Raw genomic sequence first — 14,382 nt, forward strand, 5'->3', positions numbered from 1 at the left:
GGAGGCAGCGGCACCACGGCGAGCGGCGCGCGCACTCTCGCTTCGCCTCGCCTAGCCTCGTGCGCGGCTTCTCCCCGCCCCCCGCAGCTCGTCATCGGCCCCGGGCGGCAGCGCGCATGCCCCGGCGGCCGGCGGCGGCCACGGGGACGAAGGGGCGGGGCAGGCGAGCAGATGAGGTTCCCTCCCGCTCCTCCTACTTCAGCGCTCCGCCTCCCTCACGCGCCTTCCCGCCGACCGCCCCCCGTGCGCGGTGTGTCTCGCCTCGCGCCGTCGCCGCCGCGGCCGCCGCTGCTGCTTCGGGAACAAAGGAGGGAAGTGGCGGCGGCGGTGCCGCCAGCTCCGCGCCCCCCTGCCCTGCTGCCCGCCGGCTGCAGACACCCGCTTCGCCTTTTCCGATACCCGCAGTGGGGTTTCTGGCCCCCGCCGGTAAGAGGTGAGCTGGGGGTGGGCGGCTGGGCTGGGATGCCCAGGGCTTTCACGGCGGCGAGGGGTACCTGGGCCTCCCCTCGGGCGGCCGCGCTACCTCTGACTCTGCTGACGGCCTTGTCTCGCGCTGCCCCCTTTAGGGGAAGGACTCGGAATGGTGCGGAGCAGTGCCGGCGGCGAGACAGTAAGGTCTCCGTGGCCGGCGGCGGCGCGGGGCCCTTTGCCGTAGGGGCCGGGCGTGACTCAGGGGTTTACGAGAAGCGGCCTGGCCCCGCCACCCTGGCTGGGCACCCCCACCCGCCGTGGCTGTTTCTCAGCCCAGCATCCTCTGAGTCTTTTGTGTTCCGGTGTCCTCGGCGGAGGAGGCGGGGGAGTTGGGTGGCAATTAAGACGTACCGCGCTGAGGGCGCTTGGCAGCGGCTCCGCTTTTGTCTGACTCCCCCAGCCGGGCTTCACTCTCCTCGGGAAGCGCCCGGTGTTGATCTGCCTGCACCGTATCTACTTCTCCATCACGCTTTCCCCGAGTGCGGCCGGGCTGGGGCGAGCGTTCCGAGCAGCCTCGGTGACACACACACGCCGCCTTTTGTTTCTGTTTCTCTTGTTTAATCGTAGCCCTTCTTCGAGAAGAGGATGTGGAAGGAAATAAGTATGTAGGTCAGCAAGCCCCTCGGCGGCGCGGCTCCTGGGTTTTGTGGTTGCTTTTGGTGCACGATGTCGGGGTCTTGCCTTGAAAGACGGGACCGTCTGGCGGGAGAGGGCCGGAGTCTGTGCCCGCCGCCGCTAGGGCGGCCCAGGCTCTCCTCGGGAAGCGAGTTTTTACACAAAACCCGCTACCTTCCGAGTTTCGCTGGTAACGGTGAGGACGAGTGGCGTGAGTCGCTGTTGGAGCGAACCCCTCGAGCAGGGAACTGACGTGGTGGGAGGGAGTGAGAGCGGCCCTGAGGCGAGAACTTGCTAGTGGAACGAGACTTTTCCCATGTTACTGTCGTTGCTTCCTTCCTCTGGGAGGAGTGGCTGGGTTCAAGCGCACGGCCCCGGCTGTAGTCACCCGCGGGGCCCTGGTGGTGGCCTCCCGACAGCCCTTCTCGCGGGGTTGAGGTGTGTGGTGGAGGTGACGGGCGGGTGATGCTGCGTTTTCCGGGTTGGCTTTCAGCACCCTCTCTGCCCGCTGCCCCGGGAGGGAAGGGCAGTAACGGGATTCCGCCGCCTCCCGCCGGGGCTATAAATAGGAGCTGATTTCAGCGGGGCGGTGGGGCCCCGCGCCTTCGCACGTCACGCCTGACAGGCAGAAGGGCCGTCGCTCGACCATGTGACGTGGAGAGGGGTCGGGCCGGTACCGGAGGGCTGAGGCTTGGGGTTGGCCGGGGTGAGCGCAAGGCAGCTGGAGTGGTGGCGGCGGCGGGAGCTGCTACTCGGTCAGGGGCGTGCGCTTCAAGCAGGGGAAGTGTGTGCTGCTGGCAGAGGAGCTGCGGAGACTCTGGCTTGTAGTAGGTTAACACCAGCGTTAGCACTTAGAGCTAGATTTAGATGGTGGTGAAACGTGCTCGCAGCACGCTCGTTTGGGAGCGGATCAAGTCAGCTGAGGATGGCAGTGGGAGTGTGTTTGATAGCTGTTCCGGTTTACCTGCTTGATAAAAGGGCAGAAGTACCGTCGTTACTTATATCGATATGGGTCTAGAGTGTAGATGACAAGACTTTTACGTTTCTCTAGGTGGGCTGTGGTTTCTTCTGACTCCTTTGGCTGGTGCGTTCGTGGCTGTAAAACTGTAAAAAAAACTGTAAAAACAGTGAAGCTGTTTTGTAGTCCTGAAACTGTTTGTACTTGGAAGGTGTTACGAAGGCATTAAGAGTGTATAAATAACATAAGTATTCTCACTTGGAAAAGGAGGTCCTGTGACCACCAGCAGGCAAGCAGATAAATTTTGCTTTTTTACTTTCTCGTGCTCTTGATTTACTTTGATCACAGAAATTTAGTTTAGACAAAGGCAGCTGCTGGTTGCAGTTGTCATACCGCTGGGGCATAAGTTCACTACTTGCAATGTGGGACTTCTTAATGAAAAAGTATTTCTCTGTAAGTTGTAGTGAATTAGCTTTTGGCATTTTTGATTTCTTACAGGAATCAACAGTCAGATATCTCTTACTGTAACTGTTCCTGAAATAAGAAGAGAGCAATCTAGAGATTATACTAAAATGTCTTCAGGTGCCATGTACAGTGCTTCTACTAAATTAAAATTTTTGGGAGGGCAAGTGCAATATTCTTACATGTCCTCAGTTTGTAGCAATTGCTTGATTACTGTGTTCCAGTTTTATTGCCCTTGGGAATCAAAGATTTGGTTGCTGTTCATTTTTTCTACTAACCTTGCTTTGCAGTGTTTAACCAGCAATGAAGGTTAAGTATTTTTATTCCTAACTTATGTAGTTCCTGGCAGAGTTAGCATTTGTGAGCCTTTGGGAGTTCACAAGTCTTGCTTAACTTTATTAACACAAAGGATTTAACTGCCATGTATAGGCTGTGGAATAGAACATATTCAACAAAGTTATCTTTATTTCTCTTGGAAGAGTAAGACACAGTCTAAACTTATTTCAGAAATGATCTTTAGATTCTCGGTTGAAATGCCTGTTGTACACATATTGTTGCCAGTTAGTACTCAGTGTCACATTTTAGGTGCAGTTTAAGCAGTGCACATGAGCCTTGTTTTGGAAACTCCTTCTAAAGGGAAGGAAGTTGGGATACAGACTGCTATATTGGCTACTGCCAATACTTCAGGGATTTTTATTGTTCTGTTAGACAAATGTATTGTGAAAGTAGGAATTAATAATACTGGAATTAACATCAAAATGATTAAAGAAAAACATTATTGAAAAAGTGGGGCTTTTCTGCTGGAGTTTGTGATAAAAGTAAACTATGTTATTTGCCAGAACTGTTTAGTAGATATGAACTTGGTTCTGCTTATTGAGCATGTCCCTCTTAGTACCAAGAGGCTGGTAATAAAGGGCTTTTTGTCAGTCAAATGCTGTTGTGCAATTCAATGCCTAACAGGTACATTATTTCTCAGTATCAGTATGATGACACTTTTTCTTCCCTTAAAGGTTCTTAAAGATGTTACTTGGCACTACAGTTGCAATATTGAATGGTATATTAACATTCATATAACCCTCTTTAAGAATGCTGATATCATTTTGGTGGGGCAGGGTGAGCAGACATGCTTTAATTCTATAACCCTATAATTGATTTTGGTGACATGCCAGCCTCTGATGTAGTTCTTGGTTTTATTTACAGCATCGAGATGACTCAGGAGACAAACCAGACCCCAGGGCCCATGCTGTGTAGTACAGGATGTGGATTTTATGGAAATCCTAGGACAAATGGCATGTGTTCTGTTTGCTACAAAGAGCATCTTCAGCGGCAGCAGAATAGTGGTAGAATCAGCCCAATGGGTAAGTGTGTTTTTTCGCGGGGGGTGTTTTGGTTGGTTTAGTTTTGTGATGGTTGGGGCGGGGGGGGGGAAGGTTTATGTTTGTTTGTTTGTTTGGGGAGTTTCATTTATTTTAATTTATTTTTTTTATTTTTCCTTTTAAAATAAAACATACAGAAGATGGCAAGGAATCCCAGAACATTTTTCAGGAGAACTTAGGAAACCTGTGTACTAAAACAATGAATATTGAAGAGAATACTACTTTAAATCACACTAAACATAAAAATATATTTCTGTGTAATGTGTTCTGGTCTGCTTGGCATTCAGCCATAACTTGCTTTCCCACTTAAGCCTCCTCTTATACAGTCTTTGTATTTTGGTTGTTAACAGTATAGCCTGTTGTAATATGCAGTAGCAGTGAAGATTGTGTCTGGACAGTTCATAGCTGTTCACAAAACTGTTTTCCTAACATGTATTTTACAATCTGTTTATAACTAACTTATCAAATTCTTATTATGTAGGAACAGCCAGTGGTTCCAACAGTCCTACCTCAAGCTCTCCATCTCTACAGAGAGCAGACACTAGCTTAAACCACTGTGAAGGTGCTGCTGGCAGCACATCTGAAAAATCAAGGTAAGATGAAGATACCATTTCGAGTTTTGAATGAGGTGTGAGTGTGCTGCCAGTTGAAGGCCTGCAGCAATCCTGCCCTGTTGATGTTCTGGGGAGGAAAAAGGGACAGTCTACCTTCCAGTGTTCCATGAATCTGTGTAAATGAGAGCTGATTAAAATATTTGGCGTTGGACTGCTACATTTAAAAGGATGGTTTTGATTTACCTGGAGAAATAGTTGCTGCAGGTTTGCCTGTTTTCTTCTAAACTAAAAGCTAAAATAGAGTAAAAAAAAAATGCAGTTCGAAGATAGTAGAGGCAGAGGTCAAACATGTATCAGTAGGAATTGAAGAGGTACTTTATTAATGGGTATAGACGGCTGAAGCTTTTGTTATGAGTTCAAAGCTAACAGAAATTGTGTGTTTCACTGCACTTAAACAGAAATGTGCCTGTTGCCGCCTTGCCTGTAACTCAGCAAATGACAGAAATGAGCATTTCGAGAGAGGAAAAAGTAACACCGAAAACAGAGACTGAGCCAGGTATGTTTGCAGAGTAGCACTGTGTACAACTGGTGATATAGTGGGAGCTGACAGGTTGGTAACATTCTAAGTAGGCATCTTCTGTTGTGGTGACGATCTTGAGGAACTGTTAAGATGATGAAAGATGCATCTTGAGTACTCCCCTGGCAGAATCAAGAAGAAGGACTAGTGCCACAATAGGGTTTTGAGATGCATGTTCAATGTTAGTAAAAAAAAAAAAAATCAACACCTATAAGGGTTTTGAATCCCAAACCTTTGTTTTTAAAAGTAAGGCACTCTAAAATTTGATTTGGGCAAGATGCTCAGTTTTGAAATGTTGAGATTTCTGTGTATTACCTAGCAGTACAATTTCTGCTGACTTATGGCAGTCAAAATTACTTGTTGCATTTGGAGAATAGAGTTACTAATATATTCCATTTTACAGAGGAGTGAGGCTGTGGGTGAAAGAAGTATGTGGTTTAAAAATACTAACAGAAGCTGTTTAGGATTCTTGAACTAATTCAGTAATCAGTAGGTATTATCAAAGTATTGTTCTGTGGATGTAGGATACTTGGCAGCATTAATTGCTAAGTGTGAATTGTCAATTTAAAAATTTTATTTTTGTACTGGAAGGTTGTAGCTGTAGTAATTACAGTGTAAAGTATTTCTTGGAGCGAGGTAGAGGGGTTTGTTTTCTTACCTGGAAGTAGTGAGTGTTTGAACACCTATCAATTTGTTCAAATGGATATCTTAAACCACTTATTCCATACTTAAACGTATCCACGCTTTTTTATTTAACAGAGCTGAAACAGTCTTAAAGAGTGAAAATGTGATGTTTAGTAGGAAGTCTGTTCACTCAAGCTGAAGATAAAATTCATTTTTCCAGTTTTTAAGTCAGATAACAATTGCAGCAGATGCTACTCAGAACTGTATAAGTGATATTTTTACTTTTTTTTTTTTTTTACCCAGATACATTTTTGCTGGCAAAGACTGCTCTAACACCTGACACTTAATTGCTCAATGATTGTACAGAGTATTTTACCATTTGCAGTAAGTCATGCTAAGTCAAGATTCTGTGGCATGAACTAAAGTAGTTATACAATATGAGGTTTTCATTATAGACTGAGAGGAGATTTTTGCAAGTATTACCAGCAAGTATTACCAGCATGACATTAACTAGTGTCATCTGAAGAGGCTTTCGTATGTAACTGAGAAATAGACTTTGCTACAAAATTCATACGCACATCTTGCCTTGTTACAAATTCCTACATGAAATGCAGCAAGCAGGAAAAAGGAATACATAAAATGGTAGTGGCAAACTAATAGGTGACATTACTGATATTAGAACTGCCACTAAGAATCTGTCATTTTGCCAAGTGTAAAGGACAATCTTCAGCTATTACTCATATATTACCCATTTTAAGGTACTGTGGGTCAAAGGACTCTAGTGATTAGATTAGGGGAAAAAATCCAAAACCAGTACAAGACACTTGTTAATAGTATTGTTGTAAACAGTACTACAGATTGAAACCAGTGAAAGCTGTGTGTAAAAATCACTGGAAAAACTACCAGAGAATGTACACGTGTCTGGAAAAAACCTGCCTTCCTGAGTATATACCCGTAAATTCATGAGATGGCCTGAGCTGCCATAAAACCTCAGTTCCCTTTTGAGTGTTATGGTTTGGCATAGGTTGCAGATGGCATAAAATAGAGTCTTTACTTACTATTCTTAGCGTTTGTTGGACATCTAAAATATGCAAAATGTTGGCTGTACTCAGTGGTACATTGATCTCTGACTTGCAGGCAATAGATGCTTGCCTAGACTTATTATAAAGATCCCTGTTGTGTCTGGACTAGTTGTGTTTTTCTTCTCTTCCTTTTTCCAGCAGCATCCAATGTGTACTGGTCTCTCCTCTCAAGGAGGAACTGAAACAATGGTAAATAAGTCACATTGCCTCATACTAACAAATAAAATTTCATGAGGTACACCTAAGATTCTCTTAAGATAATGCTACAGTCAGGGAGCTGCTAATGAAACCAGTCTAGTTGTAAGTGCTGTCTGACTCTGGCAACTGAATTTCATAACCATCTGTCAGATAGTAACAGATCATGAACAGACAGTGTAGCCTTTAAGTCCTTATGGTATCTTCAACAGTATGAAGTCACAGTCTTTTCTGACAGATTTTCATTAGCAAATGACTTTTCGGCTGTTTTCCTTAAAGGTCAGAAAGATTAAAAAAAAAAAACAACTTGTGGTCAACTGATTTATTTATTTAATATTTTTTAGCAGGCTTTAGAATAAAATTATACTTGTTTGCTGTTGAAGTAGCTGACTTGAGAAGGTGAAGTTGAGAACAATGAAGCTTAACAAGCTTACTTTTCTTGATGATTTGTATTTGTGTGTGTGTGTGTGTTTTTCTTTCTTTTCTAACAGGTTGAGGTTGCCACCTGAATTCACATTCAGAATAAATCTCATGTTAAAGCAATTGTATCTTGACATTAAAGAAGAAAGGCATGATGGATGTAAATGATCTAGTTGGTTGTAATTTGCGTGTGTAATGTGCTATATTTTAACTTCATAGTTAAATTAAACTGTAGTTTTGTGTTTAAATGATTCAGAAGATAGAGATACCTAAAGGTTTTTATGTCCAAACTCAAATTCCTAAGCAGGAAATATTTGCAAAATACTTTTTATAGCATTTTGGTAAGCTTTTACGCTTCTTAAGGACTGAATTTTAATACGCACTTTCCCGAAGTCAGACTACACCTAAAGCATTCTAGAAATATGATTCATAGCTGCTGCCTTTTTTTTTTTTCCCTTCCCTACGCTGAGTTGCTGGAATAAATGCAAAACCTAATGAACTACTCGTGTTACACTGTCGGAGCAATATATCTACCAAATTGGCGAGGCATAGTGGAGCCCTTCCTTAAGAAACATGCAGTTTGGTGTTTTGGGTTGGTTTTTTTTTTTTTTTAGCAGATATTCAAATGGAAATAAAAGTTTGTACAAGAAAGAATTAAGCTACCTAGAAACCACTAAAAATAAACTGTTTGAAAACAAGTATGTTTAAACAATTATATTGTTCCCAGTTACAGCATATTTTTAGCATTTTCTTACACATTTGTAGACCATTACCTTCTTGAATGAGGAGTCAGGTCTGTGTTTCAAGATGTAATTAGTATCAGCATGTGTACCAGGGGCTTGGGGCTTTTGGTTTGGTGGTTCTGGTGTTGAGGTGTTTTGTTTGGTTGTTGTTTGGTTTTTTGTTGTTGTTTTTAAATTAAGTAATAGCTCTGGTTTAGGGAGCAGTATGATTAGGTATCATATTATGAAGCCATAAGTATGCTTTCAAGGCTTTGCCTTGCTGGTATGTTACCGCTTACTAGTACTGTGAAAGTCATGCAGTTTAAGCTCTTGGGATCTTACTTTGGTTCATTTTTGTTTATCAGAGAAGGTTTTAAAAACTTACTAGTGTTACACTGGTAGCCCTTTCGGGTCACTTCTGATATGGGGAGGGTTAAAAAGTGCTATTTCTTTACTTTCATCATGTTTTGTTCAACTGAAGCATTGGATTCATTCCAGTGTGAAATCTCAGTGGGGAAATTCCTACAGTATGCATGCTCTTTTGCAGCAGCCATACTAGTTTATATAAGGAAAGCTACTGTAAAATCCTGTTCTTAGTAGTTTCTAATTTTGAGTGGCAGCCCCACGTAGTCACTGTGGCTTAATACTTCAGGGTTTGAGAGAAGCTTTGTCCTCCACTTGGTGTAGGACCTTTCTGCATGCAGGCTGAGTAGCTGTAGTTCTAGTAATGGGAGTGAAGTGACCATGGTGATGGAAAGGGGTACATGCCAACAGCAACTGTGTTAAACCTGCTTTAATGGTGAAAGGTTTGTTTCATCTGAGCACTGTTACTGAGGAAGCAGGTCTACTGGTAGCAGTAACCATTATAACTTCTAGCCTTTTTTTCAATTAATTCATTCCATGTTGATCATAAGCAGTCAGCTAGAGCACTTTGCCTGAATATTAACACTATATGATTTTTTTACATTAATATATTGAAGACTCGAATTAACTTGCCCAGTTGGGTTTGGATCTGTGCTAAAATAAGCCTTTTGTGACAAGCAGTTGTCAGGATAGTATCTGATGAATTTATATTGGCTCCTGATGTCATCACAAACGTACAGTTCACATTATTTTTCATCTGAGCCACAAGTTGATGAAAATGGATTTTGTCCTGAACTTTAAGGGGCAGAGTAGGCAGCTTTGCCTGTCTCCTAGGCATTACTCAGAAGCAGATTTCTGAAGGTTTAACATGATAAAAATGCATAATCGGACTTGACTCTGGGATAAAATAGTAGGAGGATCCTTTGGTCATGGAGAGCAACAAATTGAACATTGTAATTGGTATTTAAGGGACTATGTCCCAATCTTGTCTTGGCACTTTTTAGTACCCATTACTGCATGTTGTGCACTGCTTTTCCTTCTTGGAACATGTGGTGGTGGGAGGAGGATCCTGCTTAGCAGCCCTTGCAGGAAATGTGCCACCAGTTTCTTAGGGTCACTGTCTAGTTCCTGGGCTGCCAGTTGCCACAGTTTCTTCATGGTAAGGGGGAAGTATACTTGTAGTAGTTGGTTAACATTTTTCCCTTAGATGAATTTGTTCTCAGTGTCTGTTTTATGGTAGAATGATCTACTAGGCTGTCTGCCTTGGTGATTCCTGGAAAGCTGCTGTTTGCACTTTTGCTTCCTTGTTGCTGCATTGGACAGTGATAACAGTTGCTCCTCTTCTAGTTTTCTTTTAGTGCACATTGTGAGTGACTTTATTTGGGTCTTGGTTGATTTGCCCCTTCTGCATTTTCTTTGCATGTAATTGAAACAGTATGCATGCTCCATGGGCTCGTATTGTTAGGTTGGTTCTGGAGAGGTTTAGTGATTTTTCTTTTTATCTATTTTTTTTTTAAGGCTGTAGCTGATGGCAGTTAGGAAGGTTGCATGGTGTCCAACAGGTTTACACTGATAGTGATATTGCTGGGTTTCAGACTGGTTTTCGGTTTCAGCCTGGTTTTCGGTCGCGCTGTCAATCAGATTGAGATACCAAGCACTGCCTTCCTTCGGATTTAAAGACATGTTCAGAGAAATGTAACTGTTCATCTGGAGAACATTAATCATCAAAACAAAGGTGTTTTTTTCTCAAAAAAAAATAAAAAATAAAAAACACAAAAGCAGCAGCAGAAACTACTCCAAAAAGTACCAGTGGTATTAGTGACTGTAGTGCAGAAGTTTATTTATCCCTCAGACTTGGCAAAACAGCAATGACACTGAATTTCACAAACTTTTTACAAAAATACCTATGCAAGGTGACAAAAAATAAAGGTAGTAAATGGTCTTGTTCATTAGGGCTGTTGCTATAATCTATAACTAAAGTATAAGAATACATTAGCAACCATTGTTACACTGCATGAAAATTTTTAGGTAATGAGCAGTGGAGGTTCCTTGTTACTTCTGAGAGCTTGTCACATTTAAATCTTGTTTAAACTATGAAGTCCTGACTGGGAGCTTGTACAGTGAATTGTGGGGCTTTCTAGCTGTTTGTGGTAATAGCTGGCTTTTAGAAAACCTGTGAATGTGGTAACGCAAATGAAGTTTTAAATAGGAAGTTATGAAGAGTAAAGATATAAAAAAAGTCAACATAACGGTTTCTTCGTGTTTGGAAAAAACCTGCTTTTCACAAATATGCCACTTGTTGATCCAAAAGAATCTCAGCTAACAAATCTTATATGTGTGAGTAAAGTTGATTACAAAAAAAAGTCCCTAAAGGTTATATACAGTATTTATTCTGGAATGTGTTTTACAGTTTGTTCTGGTTTAGAACAATAGATGTTATCAAAGAGATGGGAATGTTCAGGAAAACTGTACAAGGATTATACAAATGCACCTCTCAGCTTTCCTCTGTTTCAGGTTGGATATAGAAAAGATATTAAAAAAAAAAAAAGTGTGTTTAATTGAAAAAAAAACAGTTTTGTTTGGTTTTTTTACCAAATGAACAGATTCACAAAAGTTCACAAGAGGACAAATTTTTAGCCTTCGAGGAACTTAAATCAACATGACTCAAGTTTGTCTGAAGGTGTTCATGACAAAGGCACTTGAAAAACTACTTCATTTTTTTCATAGTTGAACACTAACTCTGGATATAGTATGAAAATACAGATGTCCAGTGTAAATTGGCAGTTCTTTACTGAAAATGTCAAAAATGTGAGGGCTGTTTTGAACTGTGTGTTTTGTAGCTGCGTTCTGGATCTCACAAAATCAGTGGCTTGTTAGCTGCTGTCTTGGTGAACTGTTTCGGGCATCTGACTTTCCAAGTGTAGTGGCAGAGTAACCTAGTACTATGATAGTAACACATTACTGAATTCCATTTTTTTCTAAAATATGTTCCCATTAGTTATATTCTCTACAGCTATCCCTTCTATTCAACAGCTTTAGTTGGGACAATATTGTTTTAGATTGAACGTTAATTGAACATATGATTTTTTAAAATATTACATGTGTGCATGGAACTTCTGGAGTGCTTTCCAAGCCCTTAACACCCTTAAACACCTGTACAGGTGTACTTAAAAGTGCCTTACATTTTCTAGCAGGTGGAACTGTGGGGAAAGTGAGATTGTCATGTGTAGAGCCAAAAGGAAAGAACAGACTACCTAAAAATCCCTATTCCTGATTTACATTTTTATAGACTGTCTGTGTTGTACTTTAGACAACAAACATCAGGGTCTTAGTAGAGGGAATCAGTCTTTGAGAAATACATGCATGCTACTGAATAGCCACTGAAGTTAAGAAAAAGGCCTTTAATCTTTATTTTGTTTGCTTGCTTTAACAGTTGTTACTCAACCAAGCCCATCAGTTTCTCAGCCTAGTACTTCACAGAATGAAGAGAGGGCTTCTGAACTGCCCAAACCAAAGAAGAACAGATGTTTCATGTGCAGAAAAAAGGTTGGCCTTACAGGTATGAGAAATATTTCATCAGTTTTGAACAGATCTGTATGATTAGTTGCCTCTTGTTAGATTAAACTTAATTAAATAGCTGTACTGTTATTTCCCTCCTCATTTTTCTTACTCTGTATGTCACAGTAGTTGAACACAACCACTTTGTAGTGACTAAGCTGTTAATTTACAACTTAATTAAGTGTGAAGCTTCCTAGTGATGTTGATTCTTTTTCTATGTACAGGTTTTGACTGCAGATGTGGAAATTTATTTTGTGGACTTCACCGTTATTCTGACAAGCATAACTGCCCATATGATTACAAAGCAGAAGCTGCAGCAAAAATCAGGAAAGAGAATCCAGTTGTGGTGGCTGAAAAAATACAGAGAATATAAATTAACTGCTTGTGAAAAGACTGACTGACCTTTTGTTTTTTAACACATCCTAGAAAAAGTGAAAGAGCAAGTGCATGGCCATTTTTCTCTGTTCTTCAAAGTTTTACTTTTAGTCTTGTTTGTCTTAATGATGTTTCAGAATGTTTGGGTGTTTGTTACAGGCAGAATTGGGTAGATACAGCCCTTGAAAATATATATGCCCTCCCCAGAATATAATTGGATGATCAGAAACCTGCACAGGAATACACATGCACAAAGGACAGACTCTGGTTCAGATGTGCCAACAGATGTATGCTAAGTGCATATTTGTAGCAGATCTGCCTTTCAGGATGTGTTTGAGGTATATAATTTTTGGCTGGTGTTATGTACCTGTTTTGGAGAAGGATATATCAAAATGATTGGCAGTCTACTTCTGTCATTTAAAATCTCATCCTAATTTTAGCTTCAACACTCCCATTGTTTTCCAGCAAAATGTAAGCTATGTATAGGGGCCCACCATTCCAGTAAGATGAGTGTTGGTGCCATATTCAAGAAAGTGATTTTATCAATTGCACTGAGAAAAATGGGAAAAATCAGATAAGTATGAGAAGAAAACTCGTTTGGAAAAGATTACATTAACTTTAGAATTGTGAAAACATGTTCTCAAAGGAAATGTCCTGCTAGGAACTTACGAACTCCCCTGCAGACAGTCTGCTTTTCTGTGCATAGATGAAAATGTGTGCCACAGTATTGCAAGATTGGTATACAAAAAAAAAAAGTTACATATGTTTTTAGAAATACCATAGCAGCTCTATCAAGCAACATGTCTGATGAGTAAGTTGCTGATGTATTAGAGCAGTTTATTATTCATATACTACACATTCTGTGTGTTCAGAGTTCAAAAGAATGTTAGGAGTTAATTTTTTCTAGTTTTAAATGTAGCAGTTGGCACTGTTCTGCATGGAAAACCATACCCAACATGGCTTCTGTAGACTTAAGTGGTAGCTGGAACCACTCTTGGAGGGCTGCTTTACCACTTTTAATTGTATTTGGGTGTAGGACTGTAGTGTTCTTGGGTATATTGCATGGGCTGCATTATCTACAGCATTGTACAATAACAACTCTAGAAAAGGCAGTATACTTCACTGATGCTTGTCTGGTAATATCACTTCTGTGTTATAATGGAAGGGGTTTTTGTGATGTATGAAACTTGTGATTTTTATATAAACAAGTACAGTTTAGACTAGTATTGTGATAATGCCTGTTCTCATCTGTAAATAGTTATGTATGTATACCAGGCGCTGTGCCTGAACTTCTGATTTTTATCACAATGTTCAATCTTAGTTTTTACTTTACTATTAAATTACCAGGTTTTTGCTTCTAACTTTGTTCTTCTGTGTAATTAGATACGCAAACATGTACAGATAGTTCATATTTATGTATTGCACATAATCATGCTACCCAGCATTTATGCTATATTGTATTATGTAAATAATAAAAATTATGTACAGAAGGAAATAACTTCCTTTTGTGATAGTGCATTGGTTTTAATTATTGCTGTAATCAGAAGGTGACCTTGTAGAGGTTGAGGTGCGAAGTTAGTACTAATTCTCACAGATATCTTAATGTCCTTATTTGGGTATACCAATTTCTTTTAAGATAACTTGCATGAGCAGCTGGAACACAGGTAACTACTTGATGGCCTGACAAAAATGCCAGCAACACAACACAAAGTGGTTAAAGGGGGCAAAGGAGTGGATTGGCAATGAACGTCAATGGTTTCTTTTGCCTACAAAGCTTATTTTCAATGGATCTGTTGTAATAGAGCCAGTGTACTGACTATGCCATTCTGTCCACAGCTTCACCAGCAGACCTAGGCAGTTACTGTGAGGGTCAGCATCCAACAGGTGTTAAACATGCCAGATTTATCAGTGGGAGAGAAGGACAGAGAACACTGTATATGTTGCTTTGGGGGAAGACACCTTGGACTGCTGGATAATGCATAAAAATTGCTTATATCTGAAATGGATAATGTGCATCCCACCAGTCAGCT

General features: G+C 41.1%; 1 protein-coding gene across 2 annotated transcripts; it reads left to right on the forward strand.

Annotated features, from left to right (window-relative positions):
• The first annotated feature begins 248 nt into the window (after nucleotides 1-248).
• Nucleotides 249-13,789, forward strand: ZFAND5 (zinc finger AN1-type containing 5). 2 transcript variants are annotated; one of them, XM_080637592.1, is made up of 6 exons: nucleotides 249-433; nucleotides 3,707-3,864; nucleotides 4,364-4,475; nucleotides 4,895-4,992; nucleotides 11,853-11,978; nucleotides 12,202-13,789. In XM_080637592.1, exons 2-6 carry the CDS (start codon nucleotides 3,714-3,716, stop codon nucleotides 12,348-12,350), a joined length of 636 nt encoding a protein of 211 aa, XP_080493718.1. In that variant the 5' UTR covers nucleotides 249-433; nucleotides 3,707-3,713; the 3' UTR covers nucleotides 12,351-13,789. The 2 variants fall into 2 exon arrangements, with proteins under 2 accessions (XP_080493718.1, XP_080493719.1); XM_080637593.1 differs by lacking the exon at nucleotides 249-433 and adding an exon at nucleotides 1,711-1,759.
• Nucleotides 13,790-14,382: the final 593 nt, after the last annotated feature.

The sequence above is a fragment of the Psittacula echo genome (assembly GCF_963264785.1).
Source record: "Psittacula echo genome assembly, chromosome: Z".
NCBI lineage: Eukaryota > Metazoa > Chordata > Aves > Psittaciformes > Psittacidae > Psittacula > Psittacula echo.